The sequence below is a fragment of the Oryctolagus cuniculus genome, chromosome 5, assembly GCF_051225735.1.
Source record: "Oryctolagus cuniculus isolate XC-2025 breed Fujian yellow rabbit chromosome 5, ASM5122573v1, whole genome shotgun sequence".
Taxonomy (NCBI): domain Eukaryota; kingdom Metazoa; phylum Chordata; class Mammalia; order Lagomorpha; family Leporidae; genus Oryctolagus; species Oryctolagus cuniculus.
This window is the reverse complement of record NC_142871.1, coordinates 134092996-134116225: the sequence shown is the minus strand read 5'-3', so window position 1 is coordinate 134116225 and position 23230 is coordinate 134092996. Positions and strand designations below refer to the sequence as shown.

The 23230-nt window shown below is 53.4% G+C and overlaps 2 protein-coding genes across 9 annotated transcripts in view; one reads left to right on the top strand and one right to left on the bottom strand.

Moving 5' to 3' along the window:
- Positions 1-23230, bottom strand: part of TCP11 (t-complex 11) — a 148624-nt gene that overhangs the window by 86156 nt on the left and 39238 nt on the right. The gene's annotated exons all lie outside the window — the stretch shown is intronic.
- Positions 21251-23230, top strand: part of SCUBE3 (signal peptide, CUB domain and EGF like domain containing 3) — a 36330-nt gene continuing 34350 nt past the window's right edge. For 3 of the 5 annotated variants that reach the window (XM_051855754.3, XM_089334046.1, XM_051855753.3), the window contains exon 1: positions 21274-21847. In XM_051855754.3, coding sequence (XP_051711714.1) covers positions 21763-21847 — 85 coding nt within the window. In that variant the 5' untranslated portion in view covers positions 21274-21762. Of the gene's footprint in view, positions 21848-23230 lie in introns of all 5 variants that reach the window. The other 2 variants (XM_051855750.3, XM_089334045.1) reach the window with 1 other exon arrangement.

Here is a 23230-nt window from a genome sequence, read left to right as displayed (position 1 = left end):
ACATTTCCATGGAGGAACTCATGAAGAGAAAAATCATCACAAAGGAATGCCTCCCTGGCGGCAGGAACTTCCAGCCCTAGGACATGGGGCAGGAAGAGGAGGCCAGGGACTATGCGCCCACTTAGCCAAGAGCCAGCTGGGCCTGCTCAGTGCCTGTCCCTGCCCACTCTTATCAAATCCGGTGACTGACCCTTGAACATTTACCGGACAGCCTGCAGGGACAGATCTGTGTGGGCAGGTGTCTGGTTCACAAGAAGCCCCAGAGGACGATCCTAGGAGGTCAAGGCCAACAGGCAAGAGAGCCAGAGAGAGAACAGAAGTAGGGGCTGGGGGCCCAGGAGTCGGGAGTGGTTGAGGCTAGATGAGAACTAGTGTGGAGTCTGGAAGGTGACTGTGGGAAGAAGAGGCGGAGAGTGGTGGTCTCCCACATGGAGGGCCACCTGGATCAAAAAACACATGGCTTGTGGATACTGGGAAGGCCATTTGAAAGTGGCCCGTAATCACTGAAGACCAACCCTGGAACAGCTCTGGTGTCCACGTTTAAAAGAATGGCCCAGGGTGGATGTTCAGTGCAGCAGTAAGACACCCACCTCTCATACCTAAGTGTCTGCTTCAAGTCCGGGTTATTCTGTTTCCAACACAGCTTCCTGCTGATATGCATCCTGGGAAGGAGTGGATGTTGACCCAAGTACTTGGATCCTGCCACCCATAAGAGAGACCGAGAGTAAGTTCCTGAATCCTGGTGTTGGACTGGCCCAGTCCAAGCTGGGCATTCGAGGAGTAAACCAATGGATGGAAGATCTCCCTCTATCTCTCTGCCTTTCAATCAACCAATATTTTTAAAAAGGATAACCATTTATGAGGTCTTCTAGATCTTAAATGTTTTTTGTGCATCATCTTGCTTGACCTTGAACTTTCCTAGAAGTGGATTTTATATGGACAGTTTACAGAGAATCAAGCTGAGGTTGAGAATGAGCATGGAACCCACCCAAAGTCATACTGCTGGACAGTGGTGGGGCTGGAAGTCAAACCCAAGTGAGCTGGGTTCCAGAGCTCGCCTTCTGAGTCACGTGTGCTAGTGACAGCCATCTGTAACACGACCTCCTCTCCCCTCATGTGAGCATTCTGGAGGCACAGAGTATCCTTGCTTCTTCCTGCACAGGTGACAGGGGTTCCTCTTCTGCCCCAGCTGGGGGATGGCAAGAGGAGGAAGAAAATATCCCTATACTGGTCAACAACATTTTATTCAAAGGGTTTTGCAGGTCATCCACCCTCTCTTGCACCAACTCCTCTCTAGGGAAACAGCTACCTTCTACTGCTTCCCCAGGCCACAGCAGAGAGCTGAATCAGAAGTGGAGCAGCCAGGACTGGAACTGGTGCCCATATTGTATGCCAGCACTGCAGGCAGTGGCTTTACCCACTAAACCACAGTGCCAGCCCCTAATTTACATATTTTTGGAACATTGAACTTTTACCAATATATAACAACTTCATCCTCTTCCTCATCCTTTATCTTCTTTTTTAATGCTTTTTTACCCTTGGATTCCATTTATACTTGCCTTATTTTGGTTATCATTTGGTTGGTTATTCTTTCATCTGCCCATATTCAAAGGCTCTTGTCATTTAGTTTTAGCATATCTGTGTACACAGCATAAAGCTGTTTAATTGGGAAGTGGGAAGTTTTTTCTCATGAATTATTAACGAGACTTTTATACTCAGCCTCTCATTTCATCTCATGCTTCCTCTACCTCATTTTCTTCTGTTTTCTCTTTTCTTGCTTTTAAAATTTTTATTTATTTATTTATTTTGAAAAGCAGAGAGGGAAAGAAGAAATAGAGAAAAATACAGACACACACACCCCTTCGATCCACTAATTCATTCCCCATATGCCCACAAAGCTGAGTCAGGAACTCCATCCAGGCCATGGGTGCTGAGGACCCAACCCGAGTCCATGACAAAGAGAAGCTAGAATCAGGAACCAGAACCAGGACTTGAACCCAGGCATTCTGCTATGGGATATGGCTTTTTTTTTTTTTTTTTGACAGGCAGAGTTAGATAGTGAGAGAGAGAGACAGGGAGAAAGGTCTTCCTTCTGTTGGTTCACTCCCCAAATGGCCACCACGGCCGGAGCTACACTGATCTGAAGCCAGGAGCCAGGCGCTTCTCCTGGTCTCCCATGCAGGTGCAGGGCCCAAGCACTTGGGCCATCCTCCACTGCACTCCCGGGCCACGGCAGAGAGCTGGACTGGAAGAGGAGCAACCGGGACAGAATCTGGTGCTCCAACCGGGACTAGAACCTGGTGTGCCGGCGCCACAGGCATAGGAATAGCCTAGTGAGCCACGGCGCCAGCTGGGATATGGCATCTTAACCACTATACCAAACATCTGCCCTTTTTTCCTGCTTTTTATTAGATTAAGTTTTCTTTGCTCTCCCTTCTGTTTGTAACTCACTCTAATGACACAGAAGTTGACTTTCCATCTTCTGTTGGTTACCCTTACATTTGAATCCTATATTCCTTAAGCTGGGATTTTCTATCAATATCTAGAACCAATCAGGAACTTTTTCTCTCTTAGCTTTAACTCCTCACACCCTCCCTCACTCATTTCCACCTCCAAAGCTGAGATCATCTGGGTAGATAATGGCTCCAAATTGTTTGTAAAATGTTTACATTATAACTCAATTATTTAAACTTCTCTACAAATTTTACTAGTTTCTCATGTCTTTTTCTTGAGTCACTGTTTGTTTTTTAACTGAAGGACCTCCTTTAGGAATTCCCTGAAGAATATGAGGGTGGTGAATTTTCTCCTTGTAAAAGAATCTTAATTTTTTCCCTCCCACTTGAATATTTCACTTCCTTCAGAACTTTGGAGTTAGTGTTCTCACATCCAGTCTGACGCCAATTTAATGTTTTACTGGTGACCTGCTTTTTCCTCTCTGGAAGTGTCTAGTCCCCCCCACCTGCTGCCCTCCTTGTGGTTCTGAAATTTCTATAATATGGTCTTCTCTCCTTGGGATGTCAATTTAATGATTAGTTTATTTCTTCTGGCACTGGAAAATTTTCTTTTGTTAGTTCTTTCATTATTTCCTCTCTTCTACTCTGAAGTTCTCTCCTACTGTAATGCCTATCCAAAAGTCAGCTCTTAATTTTTTCTTTCAGCATTTTCATGGACTTCCCAGGCACATTAGCAGAGAGCTGAAGCGGAAGTGGAGCAGCCAGGACTTGAACCAGCACTCTGATTTGGGATGCCAGTATCACAAGCAATGGCTGAACTCACTCTACCACAATATCAGCCCCTCTCCTTTTTATTATTTTCACTTTATTAACAGAGAATTCCTCAGCTTAGTCTTCCTAAATTTAATCCTTAAATCCATTTCAGATCTTCACATTTTAATAATCAATTTTTAAATTTCTAAGACCTCCAATTAACTGTTTTTAATTGATTTAATTTTACTTTGCATTTCTTTAAAACTCTTTAACTTGTTTCAAGTAGTTCTTTATTTGAAAGGCAGAGTGACAGAACAATCTTCTATCTACTAGTTCTCTACCTAAATGCCTACAACAAGCCAGGGCTGGGCTAGGCTGAAGCCAGGAGCCAAGAACCCGGTGTGGGTCACCCCTGGGGGTGGCAGGGACCCAAGTACTTGAGCCATCGCTGCCTTTCCAAGTGCATTCGCAGGGAGCTGGATGGGAAACAGAGTGAAGGGATTCCCTCCAGGCTCTCTGATACGGGATAGGTGCACTCCAAGCAGGGATTCAACCATTGTGCCATACATCCACCCCTATTTTGCATCTCTTGACGATAATAACAATCCTACTCCAACTAAACTGGTTTTTGTTGATGTTTGCACTATTATCTTTATTTCTTTGGTCATTAACTCTCCTATATATTAAGTTTAAAGTTGCACAATCCAGTACAAAGCAGCTTGCTATTTAAATGTAAAACAATTAAACTAAAATTCAGTTCCTTGGTTGCAACAGCCATATTTCAGGCTCTCAGTAGGCATATGTGGCATGTGGCTACATGCTGAACAGCTTAAATATAGAATATTTCCATCACCATAGAAATTTCTATTGGACAATTGGTTTAGTGCTTCTCCCTATGGTGGTTTTTTTAATTTAAATTCTGGTGATTCATGGTGTTCTCATTTTTATTTGCTAGCTTTCTGCTCACTGTAGCCTGTTTCTTTCTCTCTCTCTCTCTCTCTTTTTTTAATTTGAAAGGCAGAGCAACAAAGAGAGAGAGAGAGGCTTTCCATTCCCTGGTTTCACTCCTCCAAATACTTACAACAGCCAGAGCTAGGCCAGGCTGAAGTCAGAAGCCAGGAGCTCTGTCCAGGTCTCCCATATGGGTGGCAGGGACCCAGTATTTAGCCAACACTGGCTGTTTCCCAGGCATTAGCAGGAAGCTGTGTCAGAAGCAGAAGTGGAGTGGGACTTGATCTCAGGCACTCTGATATGAGGTGTGGGCATCCCAAGTGTGCCACAACACCCGCCCTCCTCTCTGGATGTCAAGGTGAGAGAGAGATCAAGGCCTGCCAGCAGCTTTCTTCTGAGACGAGGCCTCTCTCAGCAATCACTAGCTACATGGACTATTGCCCACCTCTCTGCTCCTGCACGCTGCCAACGGGACACAGTTGTTCAGAGATGGGCCTGGGATCTCCTTTGATTCTGAGTTTGCTGCCTCGGGCTCAGAGACCCCCAGACCATGCTCCCTCTGCAGCCGGCTCCTCCTGCCAGCCGTGTAACCCGTGGTTTCCTCTGGTGTTTTTTCCTTGTGGTTTGATACTGTCTCTCAGGGATCCCACATTTTGGATCCACTGATGGTTCTCTCTTATTTTCTCATAACGTATTTATTTTTTTTTTATTTTTTTTTTATTTTTTTTTATTTTTTTTTATTTTTTTTTTGACAGGCAGAGTGGATAGTGAGAGAGAGAGACAGAGAGAAAGGTCTTCCTTTGCCGTTGGTTCACCCTCCAATGGCCGCCGCGGCCGGCGCGCTGCGGCCGGCGCACTGCGCTGATCCAAAGGCAGGAGCCAGGAGCCAGGTGCTTTTCCTGGTCTCCCATGGGGTGCAGGGCCCAAGCACCTGGGCCATCCTCCACTGCACTCCCTGGCCACAGCAGAGGGCTGGCCTGGAAGAGGGGCAACCGGGACAGAATCCGGCGCCCCGACCGGGACTAGAACCCGGTGTGCCGGCGCCGCTAGGCGGAGGATTAGCCTATTGAGCCGCGGCGCCGGCCTCATAACGTATTTATTATTTTATTTGTTCCAATAGTTAGTGTGTGTGCGTGTGCGTGTGTGTGTGTGTGTGTGCTGGTGCAGGAGACAGGATTTTATGCCACCTTGAGCCAAACTTCAACAATGTCTCTGTGTAAAGCATCACTCTGCCTTCTGTAGACACATTGCCCAACCAATGGGTGAAAATTGGTTGCTTCCCAAGTTCAGACAGGTGCATCCCGGCTACACAAGGAACACCTGAGAACCCACAGGTCCTGGGGCTCTTGAATGGACAGCTTGGCCTGGGAAGTGGGATAGGTGGAAACGAGGTGCTCAGGATGGGCCCCCACTTTACCGGAGTCTGTGGCAGGGTCTCTGGGAGCCACAGCCCTGTATCTGTGAGTGAGGGGGGCTCTGGCCGGCTGTGGATATGAGGAGTCTCAGGAAGCCCTTCCCCTTAGAATTGAAGGGGAATGAGAAATTGTAAAATCCATCAGCAAAAACTAAAGGACAAGGGATTCAATAAGTACAATTGGATGAAACTGAAATGCTACAGCCTCCCTCCCTCCCACATCTATATCAACCCCACAAACCCCAGAGATCAAAATTCCCCCATCTAAAGATTAAAAAACAAAACAGAAAAAGCTTTAATTGCTATCCTACTGAGGGCCCCACTCCAGCTTTGAGGAGACGTATTTACTGGTTAGATTTGCAGTAATGATTATTATTGTTACTGTTAGGAAGAATACACTCATTGTCTCCAGCGAGCTCACAATGCTGCACAAACATGACCTCATTTCTCCTATGAGCGGGGCAGGTATTGTTAGCTGTGTTTTCCAAAGGAACACAAGGTCCATTGCGGTCCAACGCCTTGAGCAAGGCCACACATCACGAGAAGGCAGGAAGGAGCAAGCATCTGGCCTAGCAGTTAGGACACTGGTTCAGATGTCTGTGTCCCACATCACAGCGCTCAGGTTCAAGGCCTGGCTCTGTTCCCGATTCCAGCTTCCTGTTAATGCAGATCTTAGGAAGTGACAGATGACGGCTCAAGTCTTTGGGTTGCTACCACACATGTGGGAGAATTGCACTAAGTTCCAAGCTCTTAGCATCAGCTCTGGCCCAGCACTAGCTGTTGCAGGCATTTGGGGGAGTGAACCAGAGGAAGAGAGTTCTTTCTTGGTCTCTCAAGTTTTTTTTTTTAATTAAAAAAAAAAAAAAAAGAGGAAGAGAAATCAACATTGTGGTACAGGTTATGCCACCTGCCATGCTAGCATCCTACATGAGCACTGGTTCGAGTCCTGGCTGTTCCACTTTCTATCCTGCTTCCTACCAATGCTCCTGGGAAAGCAGCAGAGGATGGCCCACGTGCTGGAGTCCCTGCCACCCATGTGAGGAAACACAGATCGAGTTCCAGGCTCCTGGCTTCAGCCTGGCCTAACCACTGCGGCCATCTGGGGAGTGAACCAATGGGTGGAAGATCTCTCTCTCTCCTCCCTCCCTCTAACTCTGATTTCCAAATAAATCAATCTTGAGAGAGAGAGAAGACGGAAGCAGACTCCAGGCCTCTTCGGATTCTGGGGCTCTTGGCACAGGTCTCAGCTCATATGTGTGTGTGTTCCATCATTTGACATCCCTTGTGGCCACAGAGCTGGTTCCAGGGCTCCAAGGGAACCAGAGTCGTCATGATTCCTAACTCTAAAGCACCAGAGGTGGTTTGGTCCAGGCAAACCACAGACTGCGCGATCAAAACCCTCCCTGCTTTCGCCAGGCTCCCACCCAGCCGATTTCCCGCCCCACTAGCTCGGCATTCAGGGGATTCAAGTACTTCACACCCTGCATCCACTTAGACTGAAAACCGCAATCGCACTGGATCTGTCCTCCTGTCCTGTGATCACTGTCTGTCGCCTGCGTGTCCCTTGAGAGCATCACAGTCCGTTTTGGCCACTGTGGTTACATCTGGGGCCTTTGCTTCTGACATCCTCCAAACCTACCCCCGGGCCCATTTTGTCCTTCCAACCCATGCTTCGTGCATCAACGCACCCAGGAAACCTTCCCTTGCCCCTTGGGGAGAACCCCTCTCCTCCTTGGGACTGCCGGCCACTGCCAGATCGTCATTGAGGGCTACTATGTGGCAGGCAGAGTGGGAGGTGACGTGGGTCGCACAGCGAAGGAGCCAGGCAGGGCACCTGCTCTCATGGAGTTTACATTTTAGCAAGGACAACAGGAAAAACAAAGGTAAATAATCCACCAAGTCAAATATTTACAAGCTGTCATAAGTACATATGCAAAGGCCTCCAAGCAAATTCTAAAGCATACCCCAGATCTGCCCATGTCTGTCCATCTCCCACCCTGTCTGGGTTGAGCTTGTTTGTCTCGGATGTCAGAAAGGTTTGGGTGGCTAAAGGCTGATGGTAAACGAGAGCAGAGGACACAGAACAGCGGTGCAGAGGGAGGTGAAACCGGATTGTACAGGGCCTAAAGGGCCCATCCAGCAGCTCTCACGCTCAGAGCACGGCGGGTGCTACATGGCCGCATTATAACCAGGAGATAACATGACCTCACATGCTTCGCGACAGAGATTTGAGTTGGCAGGGGTGCAGTTTTGCTTCCCTTTCCCAAGGGACCTTTGACAATGTCTGGGGAGGAGGGTACTGGGAGAGGCCAGAGATGCTGGGAAACATTCAACAATGCCCAGAACAGCGCCCCCCAGAGGCAGCGAGTAGCAATGCTGAGGTTCACTCTGCCTGTTCCACGCCAGGATACACTGGGTTGCAGGAGTGGAATACGGAGGCCACCTGGGAAACCATTTAAATGAACTCCATACAGTTATCATATTGGCCCACCTGAGCCTCTCTTCCAGTATCCCAAATCCTACATTTCCTGGCCTGGGGAACCAGCCCAACTCATCTTCCAACAAGCATCATTGCATTGGAGACAACGCAACAGCCCAAAGAAACAGCCAGCCTGGCAGAGCTGGGTGCGGGGGGGGGGGGTGGCGGGGGGCACCTGCTCCGGCGGGGGAGGGGGCTCGAGGGGTTCCAGAGCCCAGCTCCAAGTGTGCCCTCTTCCCCCGTAGTCACATCAGCCCCTCTCATGCCAGCTGCTGCCAGCTTGGTGCTCTCCTCCTCCCTGAGCTCCTGAACGCTGGGCCTGTACAGGCTGCACAGGCTCTGGGCACCAAAGGCAGGCGACACCCTGCACTTACAGCAAGTTTATGGGTACTTACCAGCATGTATACCTATCATTTCCAGCCCCGGCATGTAAATCAACCTAGAGGGAAAGGGCTCTCCTCTTGCCCTCCCCCAACTTGAGGTTGATTCCAGATTTGGGAGAAGCCTGGTCGAGCTGTGGCGGCAGTGGGAGGTCTGTGGATGAGGCAGTGTCTCCGAGGAGGAGGGGAAGGAGCCCCCTTAGGAGCAGGACCGGCCAGGCAGGTGGCAAAGAGGGGAGAGTCCAGCCTCGGAGCCCAGTTAGGACTCAGTCTCCTTCCACTGCTACTGAGGCTTTTGACCTTTAGGGTGGGAGTGTGAATGCTAGGGAAACTTTGAAGAATACTATAGAACACCTCTGCCCGGAAACATGAAGACTGAGGACAAAGGTCTGCCTACAACTTGGGAGATTCTCAGGTCCCCTCAAGGCAGCCTTTGACCTGGCAGTTAAAGACACCTGTTAGGGATGCCCAGGTCTCCCTTTGGAGTATCTGAGTCCTAGCTCCCAACCCAGCTTCCTGCCAGTGCAGACCATGGAAGACAGCAGCGGCAACCAAAATGACTGCCACGCACATGGGAGACCCGGATTGCACTCCTACCTCCCAGCACCAGTCCGCAGCCCCAGCTGTTGCAGGCATTTGGGAGTAAATTGGTAGATTGGAGCTAGCACCTCCCCCACTCTGTGTGTGTGTGCGTGTGTGTGTGTGTGCCTTTCAAATAATAATTTTAAAACATTTTAGGGGCCAATGCTGTGGCACAGCGGGTTAATCTGCCGTCTGCAGTGCCAGCATCCCATATGGGCACCAGTTCAAGTCTCGGCTGTTCCACTTCTGGTCTAGCTCCCCTGTCAATGTGCCTGGGAAAGCAGCAGAGGATAGCCCAAGTACTTGGGCTCCATCCACTTGGGAGACCTGGAAGAAGCTCCTGGCTTCGGCCTGGCCCAGCCCTAGCTGTTGTGGTCATTCAGGGAGTGAACCACTGGATGGAAGACCTCGTTCACTCTCTCTCTCTCTGTAATTTTGACTTATAAATAAATCAATCTTTTTTTAAAAAAAAATGTAACGCCTACACCAACAAATGCCTAACAAGTTTCAGTGTATTTCTATTACAAAGGGGAGAGGAGACCTTAAAGCACAGGACTGGGCACTCTTCCTAGGGGAGCTGTGTTGAGACACATTCTAAAGGGCATGGGGAGTGGAGGATGGCCCAAGTCCTTGGGCCCTGCACCCACATGGGAGACCAGGATAAGTACCTGACTCCTGCCATCGGATCAGCGCAATGCACCAGCCACAGCGCGCCGGCCGCGGCGGCCATTGGAGGGTGAACCAACGGCAAAAGGAAGACCTTTCTCTCTGTCTCTCACTGTCCACTCTGCCTGTCAATAAATAAATAAAGGGCATAGGGAAGCGTCTCCTGACTTCTGACTTCCCCATCTGCTGTACCTGCGTATGAAACTGCGCTAGGAGGTGGGGAAGTGACAGAGGGAGGAAGGGCAACAGGGGCTGTTTTCAGGCTAATTTGGAATCTGAGGCTGCCTAACACTCAACCCAATGGAGGTTGCTCAGAACATGGAAACCAGATATTCCTGGTCAGCCCAGAGCATCTGATCTTGTTAATGAGCCAATAAAAATTAGAGGGACAAAGGCCAAGCCCCGGCTACCCAAATGAAATCTCTTCTGTGAAAGGGAGCAACCTCATAAAGAGTTGTAACTGAGCAAATGGAGGGATCATTGCATTTCATTAACTTTAACAGGGCTCGTTAGGTTGGCTTCCAAGGGCTGCGGGACAGGAGCGAGAACGCCAGGGCTGGGAGCGAGCCGGGCCGCTCGGACGTCCCCTGCGTCTCCCAGCCAAACTGGAAGCCGTCGCTCCTGCTTGCCCCTCGGGCTCCCCGGCCTAGCACGACATCCTGACTACACAGGCAAGGAGCCCAGGCCTCAAGGACTAATTCTTTCCTGCCGGAGTGGGGAAAGACAGGGACAAAGAGCACAGGGCAAAACATCCCCAGGGCTGAGCAGGCCACCTGGCTGCAGGCCCCCACACAGAGGTCCCTCCCAGCTCCAGTGTCCAGGAGCCCCCACAAAAGGATTCCCCCAGCCTAGAGCCTGGCCAGGGGACCATTGTCAACGCTGGCCACACCTCTGCCCTCCTCCTCTACCCAGACATGTCCAATGCCAGAAAAACAGCAAACAAACAAACAAGGCCAGCAGAAAACACATCACCAAACAAGCCCTCCTCACATTGTCCGCTGTGGTTGGCCAGGGCCGGGAGCCAGAGGCCGCCGGCTGGAAAAGCCCCAACAGCTCCCAGGGCTCAGCCCCTGAGCTGAGCCCACTGCCAGCGCAGGAGCTGCCTTGCCCCCTCTCCCTCTCCTCCTCTACTCTCTCCCTTTGCCTCACTTGTGCTCTCTCTATCACTTCTTTCTCCTGTCCCCTTCCCTCTCTTTTCTCTTCCTGTGTCTACAACAAAATAAACTTACTATAAACCATAGCATCGAAGAACTCCCGGGTGTACACAAAGCCATACCATGATGGCGAGCTGGCCGTGCTGCCACGTTGCTTTAAAGTTGTTGGAGTTCCTAAGCCTATGCACCTGATGGAAAACAGGCCCCATCCCACCTGTCGGCTCTTCCTCCCCACTGCCTTCAATGCTTGTTTCTGATTGAGCCACATTATTAATTCCCTGAAGGGGCTGGCACTGTGGCGCAGCGGGTTAATGCCCTGGCCTGAAGCGCCGGCATCCCATATGGGCGCCGGTTCTAGTCCCAGCTGCTCCTCTTCAGATCCTGCTCTCTGCTATGGCCTGGGAAAGCAGTAGAAGATAGCCCAAGTCCTTGGGCCCCTGCACCCATGTGGGAGACCTGGAAGAAGCTCCTGGCTTTGGATCGGTGCAGCTCCGTCCATTGCAGCCATCTAGGGAGTGAACCAGTGGATGGAAGACCTCTCTCTCTCTCTCTGCCTCTCCTCTCTCTGTGTAACTCTGACTTTCAAATAAATAAATAAATATTTAAAAAAAATTCCCTGAAGACCTCCCCCTTCCAGGGCCCTGCACACCCACTTGCCTCACCTGGAAAGCTCTGGTCACCCTACTGAGAAGTCTGTGTACTCTCAGAGGTAAGCTTTAGGCAGCCTTCTCCTCCACCGAGCCCAGGTTTCCAGCTGCAATTCATTTGTCTCCTCTATGCCCTCACTGGAATTTTATGTTGGCACCTCTGCCTTATATTCTAATTAGTCTGATGCAAAGCCCTCTCCTGCCAAGTTGTAAACCTGAACGGAGAAACGATGGCATCGTTGAATCTCCACATTCTTTAAGTCCCTGGCACAAAGTGCACAATAAATGTCAAACATTAAAACCTGAATTCTATCCATCTTAATGCCACAGCTTAACGTCGCGCATGGGGGTGTATCTCATTTATAAAAATTTTACTTGCGAATTTGTTTGAGGCCCTGGGTTCCTGGGGCAGGCTCTGGAAGAGGTCTGATTTCAGGACTTCTCAGGGGCTGGAGGATGGGATGTTAGATGGCGGCACCTACTGGTAAAGGGTGGCATTACAGTCACTACAGTCGGTCTACCCAGAGAAGCCACAGAATTTCTCAATCAATCCCAGCAACACTGGACCAGGAGGCAGAGGGTGAGGACAGATGAACACTGGAACAAGTTCCTCTCCCTCCTCAGTAGCCCTTGGGCTAATGGAAGGGTGACATCAGGCCACTGAGTCAGGGTCAGGGCCCCTTTGCCGGCCTTTGAGGCCATTTGGGGAGTGAATCAGCGGATGGACGACTTTTCTGTCTCTCCCTCTCACTGTCTGTGCGTCTACCTCTCAAATAAATAAATAAAATCTTTTTAAAAAATTCCCCCCCTACACACTTGGAATTGGGCCTGTGGGAGCTGCCTCCCCCGGAATTCAGGTAGGAGGTGCCTGTGGCGCCCTCTCCACCTGCTTCAGCCCCCAGGCTTCTTCTTGCCCAGCCTCTGCCTCTGGCTACTTTGTCCAGGCTGCCATTATCCATATCTCCAGACCTGTAAGGGAGCTCCTGAAGTCCGGCTTGGAAGGTCCCAGCTCTGCGTCTCTGTCCTCCAGAAGCCGAGAGCCTTTAGCCAGAATCCCCTCCTGAGTCCTCTGCTTCTCCATGGTCTCTCTCTCTTCAGCTCGAGACTTCCACACGGCCCCTGGCTTCCACGTGGCCCTTCCGTTCAACACCCTCTGCTGCCTCTCATCCTTTAGGCAACAGCAGCACCATCGGCCTGGGCGGAAGCGAGGTCGCAGGGCCTGGAAATGCCCCACCCTCCTCGGGGTTCCCACGAGCTCACCGCTCCTTGAGGCTTGCAGGCATCTCATCCAACAAGCATGCACTGAGCTCAGCTGTATCCGAGGCTTGTGCTGGGGGCTGGGGATCCAGGTGGACTGTGCCTTCCGAGGTTTGACAAAGGCAGCCGCTCGGCCTGGTGGCTGAGACCCCAGTTTACCTGCCTGCGTCCCACAGTGCCTGGACGTGAGTCCCAGCTCTGGCTCCCAATTCCAGCTTCCTGCAAATGCACACCCTGGGAGGCAGCAAATGGGTCCCTGCCGTCTATGTGGGAGGCCTGCATTGAGTTCCTAGCTCCTGGTTCTGGACCTGACCCAGGCCCGGCTGTTGCAGGCATTTGGGGAGTGAACCATAGTGTGGAAGATCTCTCTCTCTCATAGATAAAGGATGACAAGTGGAAGGCAACCTAGACCATTACAATATTGCAATACACAATACCCAGGGGCACCATTTGGGGGTAGGTTTCAAGGACCATGGAGCTTTCCATCCACCAGGGAGTAAAAAAGGCTCCTCAGACACAGCAGCATTCAAGTTGGGTTGTAAAGTGTACACGGAGTGTGTCAGGCATGACGGGGCTCAAGTGCAGTATTGGTGAGATGGGAAGAGAAACACGAAACATCGGTGGGGAGGGAGGCTGGGCACTGGCACAGAGGCCACATACACCGGGCTGGGGAGTTAGCCCCTAGTCCACAGGAGGCACAGCCAGCACCTGGTGCTGTGGCTGCAGCAGTGGGGATGCAGGGGAGGGGTGGATTTGAGGGAGGTTTCAGAAGTTCCACCCTCAGGCTCTGGTGGCCTACAGGGCTCGGGACTTCAGCTGGGACCACTGAGTGGTTTACGGGGCCACTCAAGGTGGAGACTATGTTCAAGTGCTTGGGCTCCTGCCACCCATGTGGGAGACCAGGATGGAGCTCCTGGCTCCTGGCTACAGCACGGCCCAGCCCTGGCTGTTGCAGGCATTTGGGGACTGAACCAGTAGATGGAAGATCTCTCTGTCTCTGTTGCTCTGCCTTTCAAGTAGATGAAAATAAATAACCCATTTTTTTTTTCAAAAGACGGAGCTTATAGGAAGAGGACAGGTGTGTGTGTGGAAGGCAAGTGTTGAGAAGGACACACTGGGTTCTATTAGAAGGTTTAACTTAAGGTCTTGAGAAATACCATTGAAAGCATCTGAACATAAGCGGAACTGGATAAAGACAGGAGGGAGAGCTACAGATCTGCACACCAGACACACAGAGTTAGAGCTGGAAGAGAGATGGGGCCAGGGATGTAGATTTGGGAGTCATCGGCATACTGGCGCTCACACCACACACTACCTCAAGTCCTCGTGCACGACACTCCAAATGCCTGCACGGTCAGAATTTCCTCTCTATTTTCTAGATGAGGAAAGCAAAGCTCGGACAGGCGGAAAACTTGCCCCAGCTCACCCACCGATGGGGCTGGAATTTAACCTCAGGATGGTCTGGCCATAAAGCCAGGTAATCTCTCCACCTCCCTTGTGGTGCCCTGGTGAGAGGCCGCACAGTAGAGAAGTATGGGCAGCTCAGGTGGTAACCCAGATGCTTCAGTAGCTACAGGGCCAGTGGAGTGAGAGCAGGAGAAGAAAGGGCTCCAAGAAGGGGCAGGAAAGGTCAGGCTGGGTACAGCCTGGCAGGCAGCCCTGGAGGTGGGGATGTGCAGGTCGCCGGGGACCATGAGACTGGGCGTCAGAGGGGGCTTGGTAAGGGGTGGAGGGAAGCCCCAACGTGAAGACAGATAGCAGGTGGGGCTCCTGCGAGAAGTCTGGGAGCCTGGAAGGACAAGAAGGGGCAGGGTCTGGAAGAGCTGGTTGATGCCGCTGCTTAGGCTGTATTTCCAGGGGCAGGGAGGCCCAGGAGCCCAAGTGAGAGCTTCTGGCTAGGGAGAGGGAGCTCCCTGTGGGGGCAGGCGGGGATGGAATCCGTGTACAGGTACCATACTGACCCTGGCCAGAACAGGGGCCCCTTCTCTCAGCAGCGGAGGGGGAAGGAGGAAGAGCACTGGAAGTCCATGCCAGATGACTTCTCAGCAGAGCAGGGGCTGAGGGCACTGACTGACGGGGCTTGGGATGCGGGCGGGACAGAGCGCAGGTTCTGGCAGACTGGAGACTTGCCTTGCGACGTGCAGGGGGCTGCAACCACACATCGGTGTTGATGCCAGCTGGCAGGCCGGAGATCTTTGTTCTCTTCGTGGAAGCCGCTGGGGAGCAGGTGGAGAGGAAGCAGGTGTGAAGGTGATTCAGGTGTGGGGTGGGCAGGGAGGAGACTGGGGTCAGGGGCTCAGGAGGTGACCAAAGGAGACAGAGGAGAGGCTGGCACAGGAGTGGGCAGCGTGGGCCTGGCCGCCTCCTCCCCATGTCCTGCAGGACCTCTCTGGGAATGCAAGGCTAGGGCCCCAAAGCAGGTCACTCACAGGACACGGGGCTGGAGCACTTTGAGAGGGCCTTGTTTCCAGTGCTCTGCCTCTGAGCCATCCTGAGGGAGCGTGAAACAAGCACCCACCAGGGCCACCCTGCTCACCGCCTCCCTCTCTCCCTCTTTTCATCTGTGGTTGATGTTGTTGGATCCCCTTGTCTCTCCATTGGCCAGTCATTAGTTCTACTACTGTTCCCATCTCATCTGTTTATTTCTGTCTACGCTCAAATCCCACCTTCTCCATGAAGCCTTCTTGGCCGATGAGCTTCCTGTCCACACAATGATGATCTGAACCCTCTAGTGAGGACCACATGTTTTTTTATTTGTTAAGATTTATTTATTTAGGCCGGCGCCGCGGCTCACTAGGCTAATCCTCCGCCTTGCGGCGCCGGCACACCGGGTTCTAGTCCCGGTCGGGGCGCCGGATTCTGTCCTGGTTGCCCCTCTTCCAGGCCAGCTCTCTGCTGTGGCCAGGGAGTGCAGTGGAGGATGGCCCAGGTGCTTGGGCCCTGCACCCCATGGGAGACCAGGAAAAGCACCTGGCTCCTGGCTCCTGGCTCCTGCCATCGGATCAGCACGGTGCGCCGGCCGCAGCGTGCCGGCCGCGGCGGCCATTGGAGGGTGAACCAACGGCAAAGGAAGACCTTTCTCTCTGTCTCTCTCTCTCACTGTCCACTCTGCCTGTCAAAAAAAAAAAAAAAAAGATTTATTTATTTATTTATTTATTTAGAAAGTCAGAGTTATAGAGGGGGGAGAGACAGAGCAAGAGAGAGAGAGAGAGATCTTCCAACCATTGGTTCACTCTCCAGATGGCTGCATTAGCCAGGGCTGGGCCAGGACGCCAAGAGCTAGGAGCCAAAATCTTTGTCCGGGTCTCCCACATGGGTGCAGGGGCCCAAACACTTGGGCCCTCTTCCACTGCTTCTCCCAGGTCATTATCAGGGAGCTGGATGAGCAGTGGAGCAGCTGGGACATGAATCGGCTCCCATATGGGATGCCAGTATCACAGGCAGTAGCCTTATCTGCTATACCACAAAGCCTGCCCTAGGAACTATGTCTATTTCTTTGGTTCCCCCTAGGGTGCATAGGATGGGGGTGGTAGGAGAGAATTACCATATGCCAGTCGATGAAAGGATTGATGACTGTTGAAATCATGAGGAAGACAAAGGTAGAACTGGAAGGAGGTACTGGCAGCTCTGAAAGTATAGGCTGTGGGGCATTGAGCTGGAGTCAGAAGGCAGGAGAAACATGGATTCCAAATTTGCCTGTTGAATATGTGGTGTGACTTGGGCAGGTCATGTGACCTTTCATCACTACACCAGGGGACTGGCTGGTCTTCAGTAGCTCTACAGCTGCGTGAGCCTCCCCAGCAAAGGTACCGACCAGCACCTTGTAACACGCAGAGGCTGGTCTGGGACCCTCCTGCTTCTCTAAATGGTTAGGCTGGGAGAGTGACAGCAGCGGGTTCAGAAAGCAGAGCGGGTATACAAGCCTCGGAGGCAGGCCCGGGCCCGAGTTCTGCTTTCTCCTTTCTTAGTCTGTCTTCTTGGGCAAATTAGTCTCCTCCAGGGTCAGTTTTCCCATCGGTAAAATGAGAATAACAATTCCTGTCTCATGGGTTTGTGGTGGAGTGCCTGGCACACAGAAAGCACCTGGTATACACGGTAGCAGCGAGCTTTGTGTCTCAGAGTATCTGTGCCTTCTTAAGGCGGAGTGCAAGGTGCAAATAAGTAGAAAAGAGAATACAGAGCTAGCTACCTGGCAGGTGAATTTCCTCCTAACTCTCCATAACCGTGGAAGTGTTGCTGACAAGGGCAGTGTGCTGGTATGCATGGAATTCTTGGAACCTTCTCAGCAGGAATGTGTGACAGCCAGGAACCTGTTGGGGGGTGGTGGTAAGGGAGCACAGTTGGCTGCGCTGGCACTATGCAGCACCAAAGCCCGGCCAGGTTGGAGCTGCTATGCTTTGACTATTCCACACCTGTAGCCTTTTGCCTGCTTCCTTTTACTGAATGCCTACTATGTGGGGGGTGTTTTCCATATATTATCTCCTAACCCTACTAGGTTTTTAGCCCCTGAGGCAGATAAGAAAATGAAGCTAAGATTGAGTAACTTGCCAGAAGTCACACAGGTAGGGGCCACCTGTGATTCCAGGGCCGGTTCATGTCCTGGCTGCTCCATTGCCGATTCAGCTCCCTGCCAATGGCCTGGGAAAACCAGCAGAAGATGGCCTAAGTGCTTGGGCCACTGCCATTTACCTGGAAGATCCAGATGAAGCTCCTGACTCCTGACTTTGGCCTGGCCCAGCCATGGCCCTTGTGACCACCTGGAGAGTGAACCAGAGGATGGAAGACCTCTTTCCCTTTGTCTCTCCATCTCTGTAACTCTGTTCAAGTAAATAAATAATCTTTAAAAAGAAGAGGAGGAAGAAAAAGAGAAAGCAGCCACACAGGTAGAACGGAACCAAGCATTTTAACTCTAGAGCTCATGTATACTGACGTGTACCTTACCTTTGAGGTTTTTATAACCATACCCATTTTCCAGATGAGGAAGCTAAACTTCAGAAAGTAAAATAAATCACCAAGAACAGGAAGTTGGCCAGGAAAGAGGAAGGCCGACCCTGACCTGGGGCAGTCTGGTTCCACGTCATTCCTCTCTCTTTCAGAGGTAGGGTCACTGCACTTAACATATGGGGCAGCAAAGCTTCATGGGAGGAGCATGGGCAGGGCAGGGGATCCTGCCCTGAATGTGGTGGAGCCCAGGCAGGGCATCCTTAAGCAGGATCTGAACCGAGATACATCAGCTATGCAAACTCTAGCCCCGGACAGATCTCCCAGACATACCTGCAGAGAAATTTCTATTAAAAAAAAAAAATTCTATCCACTTGAAAGGCAGAGCGACAGAGAGCCAAAGAGAGAGAGACAGAGAGAGAGAGAGAGAGATCTTCCATCACTGGTTCACCCTCCAAATGCCCACAAAAGCCAGGGCCAGGCCAGGCTGAAACCAAGGAGCCCAGAACTCCATCTGTGTCTCCCACATGGGTGGCAAAGGCCCAAGCACTTGAGCCATCAACTACTTCAGTATCCACACATTAGCAGGAAGGTGGACCAGGAGTGGAAGTACCAGGACTTGAACTGGCACTGTGATACAGGGTGGGGGTGTCCCAAGTGGGGGCCCATCTCCCTGTGCCACAGTTAGAATGAATGACTGTCACAGCATCCCTGGGGCAGAAGGTGAAGCCCCGTGGCAACTTATGGCCTCAGAGGTGAATGCAGGAGCCCAGAGAGCAGGTGCCATTCCTCCCCCGCTGCGGCTCTTGCAGCACTGCTTGTGAGGCCCAGCACATTAGTCCTTGCTTGTCATCCTCCCAAGTGACTACACCACTGTGAGTCCTACAGAAGTGGACAGGGCAGTGGGCCCACTTGACAGTGCCCTCTTGATATAAGCCCTGCTTCTACTCCTACAGACTCCTCTAGAGATCTGGCGGTGGGCTGACAGCAGACTGGGGCAGGGGCAGGGAGCATGCATGCAGGAGGAGCTCACCTGGTCCTATAGGAGCAAAGGAAGCCATCAGAGGGAAACCAGGAGGATGAAGAAAAAGGAAACCAAGTTTAAAGATGCTCAGTTGGGCCGGCGCCGCGGCTCAACAGACTAATCCTCCGCCTAGCGGCACCGGCACACCGGATTCTAGTCCTGGTCAGGGCGCCGGACTCTGTGCCGGTTGCCCCTCTCCCAGGCCAGCTCTCTGCTATGGCCCGGGAGTGCAGTGGAGGATGGCCCAAGTGCTTGGGTCCCTGCACCCCATGGGAGACCAGGAGAAGCACCTGGCTCCTGCCTTTGGATCAGCGCGGTGTGCCAGCCGCGGCGGCCATTGGAGGGTGAACCAACGGCAAAGAAAGACCTTTCTTTCTGTCTTTCTCTCTCTCTCTGTCCACTTTGCCTGTCAAAAAAAAAAATGCTCAGTTGTCTTCCAGGCAGTCTGCCCAAAAGCCAGGGCGATGGCCACACTCAGAGGACCAGGAAATCATGCCCCCCCAGAGGGCAGGTCTCAGAAAACCCCAAGCCTGCCCCTACAGAATCCCACCTGCCACCCCAGCTGTGAGTTAGAGGATGAGCTGAAGTCCCTCTCCTCGCATCCACAGCGGCCCAGAGTCCACATCAGTGTCCCAAGAAGGCAGAAGCAAAGCAAAGCAAGGAAGAGCACAGTGTCCCCTCCCTCCTTGGGTAGGTGACCGGGGGAGACTTCTCAGCTCTTGCCCTGTGTCCCCCTGTAGATCACAGGCACCGTCTGGCAACCTCCAACTCTTTCTTCCTCTTCTTTTTTTCTTAAACCCACTCTCTTGTCTGGGGAAAGAGGATGGCAAGTTTGCACTTGTTCTCCAACTCAGCGTAATTGGTGGCAGCAGGCAAAGCTGCTCCAAGGGGAGGGGTTTGCCAGTGGAATGAAGCAGGGAGGGAGTCTTAGAATGACAGGGCTGGAAGAGACCTCAGGGATCACCTGGCCCACCTCCCTGGCCTCCACACCCCCACCATCTTTGTGCTGCCCCCACAGCCACCTCCCACACCCTGCATGCCTCCCACGGCCTCCTCCCCAGCCTGCCTAAGGTGCTGCCCCCTTCCCACCCCTGAGTGCATCCATCTTTTTGTTTGCTAAACGAGGGACCTGAGGCCCACTGAGATGTGACTTGCCCCAAGTTAATCTCCCTCCCAGAATGGAACCAGGACAAGAAACCCAAGACCTGAATCAGTCTTCATTCTCCACTCTTCCACTCAGTCCCTGGGGGAGATGGGGGTGGTGGTAATGCAGCGGCAGGGAAGGCCCATCCCCCACCCCAGCTGATGTGGACTGCCAGTGTCAAGGGTCTGAAAACTGAGTCCTTTTCAAGGAGGTCCTGGTCGTTGCCCCTTCCTCTTGGGTGCCCTGAGGGCCTTGTGAGGCTAGCCTGGGTCCTTAAGGTGTCTTCCGTGCAGAAAACTGGCTCTGAGGCAGGACTGGCTGCCCGCCTGGCCTTTGGTCTCAGTCTGACTGCAGCCCCTACTCCAGGAAAGCCCTTACTTACCCCTCGTGGGGACTTCCTTCTTTCCCTACACTGGGAGGCCAGCGCATTCATGGGTGGGGGATGCTGCGCTGTGGGCACCACCTCCTGAAGCTGGGAGGGCAGGTCTGGAGGAGTGTGCCTGCATGCCTTTGTAACTGCACACACAGGCATGGTCCTGTGGGTCAGCTTTTGCCCTGTGCTGAACACGAGAATGCCTGTATGCTAGCCCACGGCTACAAGGGTAGGGTAGCCCAGTGGGCTTACCTCCAAGGTCTTTACGAGGAATCTGCCCCGGGACTGGCAGTTACAGTAGGGAGAAGGCTACTTTCTTAGTTTTCAAAGTAAACTCAGACTTAGGAACGGGGATTGAGTGCAGAAAGTGGGGGCAAAGTACGGGTAGGAGTCGGGAGGCCGTTACTCCGCCGCTATAGACGTTTCGAGGTCCCCGAGTTTTCTCAGCGTCTCGCGTGTCGGGCTGTGCCGGTGGACCCGCCCGAACGCCAGTACGTCCACGCCTGCCCAGTCGCCCAGACCTCGCACCCTCTTTGTCTTCCCGACTGAGGTGTGCGTGCGAACCTGCGCTGCTTGGCCCTCGTCGCGTGCGAGCGCGGGGGTGCGCCCTGGCTCCCACACTCTTTCGGCGGGGAGGCAGAACGAGCCGGAGCCCGGTGCTGTTTGGTCTGGAGCCGAGCGGGGCTTGCATTGATCCATTGATTGTGCGCGGTCTGCGCCTGACCTCCCTGCTCCCGGGGAAGCCGTCTCCATGGAGACCGGGCCCGCTCCCCCAGCGCCGGATTGTAAATTCCTGCAGGCAGCGGCCCGGCAGCCTGGGGAGGGGGCCGCCGCGCCGGGGCGCGCAGGGGGAGCGGCCGCCGCGCCGAGGCCCCATTTGAAAGAAAAAAGGGCACGAAAAAGGAGGTGGTGGCGGAGCAGGAGGAGGAGGAGGAGGGGAGGAGGAAGAAAACGAAAAGGAGCGAGGAGAGGAGGAGAAAGGAGGAGGAGGAGGAGGAGGAGGAGGAGGAGGAGGAGGAGGAGGAGGAGGAGGAGGAGGAGAAAGGCGAAGAAAAAGAGACGGAGCCTGAGAGACGGAGAAAGGGCGAGAGAGGAAGAAAGAGGCTGAAAGGGCGTGTTTCTGGAGCTGCCTTTCCCCTCCCCTTTCTCAGGTCCCTCGCTCCGGCTCTGCGCGCTCTCCGGCGGCAGCTCTCTCGGGGCGAAGCTAGGAATAGGGTGGGATTGTACCGGGCAGCCCCGCCGCCGCCGCCGCGGACATAGCTGGGCTGGGAGAGGGCGGGGGTTCCCCGCCGGCAGCCGTGCCGGGCGCCCCTCGCCTCGTCGCGCTCTCCGCCTCGCTCTCCCCGACGTCCGGCCGGGAGGAGCGGGCAGCATCGGAACCTCCCGCCCAGGGCGCCGCGGTCCGCGCTTCGCGCCTGCAGCCCCCCGGCCCCGGCGGGGCGCCCCTCCCCTCCCCACTTCGGCGCGCGGGGCACCCAGGCGGCTTCCGCCCTCCCCGGGCTGCGAGACCGGCCCCGGCGGACCGGCCGCCCGCAGCTCCAGCCATGGGCTCGAGGCGCGTGCCCGGGCTCTGCCTGCTAGTCCTACTGGTCCACGCCCGCGCCGCCCAACACAGCAAAGCTGCGCAAGGTAAGGAAAGAAGGGCGCGCGGCCGCCGGGCTGTCCGGACTGCGGGGTCCGAGGGCCGGGACGCGATCTCCGAGGGGCAGGGCAGGTGCTAGGAAGCGAGCGGCTGTCAGGGCCCGGTCCTGAGGACGCCGACTCCAGCTGGGTGCCCGAGCCCTGCACGCTGCGCCCCGGGCGTAAAGCCGGAGGAGCCTGGCGCCACAGGGCTGAGAAGTTTGGGGGGGGGGGGTGAGAGGCGGTGGGTAGACGTGACCATGCGCCTCGCAAATTCTGCCAGACGTCACCGCCACCCCCAGCATCTCCGTAAGACTTCTTGTCCTCCAAAGTCCCAAAGAGAATCTTCTCTCCCCTCAAACGTTGCCAGAAACTTCAGTTGTGGCCTGGAGAGAGACTAGGGGAGTGAAAACTTTTCAGCCACGCCATGTATTTCTTCTCCCCATTCTCAACCCGCACGCAAGGACCAGAGATTTCGAAGTTGCTGTCTTATCGGTAGAAAAATGTTAAAGAAAATAGGATCTTTTCTGGAAAAACCGACCCCTCCATCACACGATGGTAGGGGCTGCCGGAGAGAAGAGGATCCTTGACTTGTGCCGCTGGCCAGCGAGCTGGGTTTCTGCCTCTTTTGGGGGAGATCTCTTTCGTCTTGCATGGCTTTCATTTCTTATCATAATATTTATTTATTAAGGTCTCGGGTTTCCAATTCCATTTAAATCCAGATCAGAATTGCATTAAAATAACAAAAGTAAAATTCCAGGCTCGGGAGCTCTGACAGATCCCTCCAGGAATGAGAGACAGGGAGGCCCTCCCGCCCTAGCCCTAGTCCCTGACCCAGAGCTCATCGCCCAGCGGTCCCCCAGGGCTGTGCTGGCAAGAAACTAGGCTGATGTGCCACAGAGCTCTTGGGACAGCCTCCCCTCCCCCCTTGACCTCTGGCTGCACCCCTCCCCCCAGGGTGCCCTCACTGACAAGAGATTTATATGGACAAAAAGAAAACTGCTCCTGGCCAAGTTTGCCCAGGAGGCTAGGATTCTGCCTATTGTCCCAGAGGCTCCCAAAGCCAGCCTGGTTGATGAGGTGGCTGGCTGGGCCAGAAGGAAAGTTGAACTTGGGAGTTGGGGAAGCCTGAGGGTCTGGCAGTCAGGCTGCTGTGTCTGCTAGTCTGGGCACTTGGCTTTGAAGCAGCTCTGGGTGCTGGATGGGCTGCCGCCCTCTCACAAAACAACGCCTCCTCAACTAACCCCCTTCCCCCTCCAACCTGTTCTTGAGCAACGGAAACAGGAGAGACCCTCAGCTGTCAAATATCGGACCCCACCCCCAACCCCTTCCAACCTCTTCTCCAGTCCTGGTTCCAGACAACCCACGGCTGCCACCCCCAGCCTGGGAGTA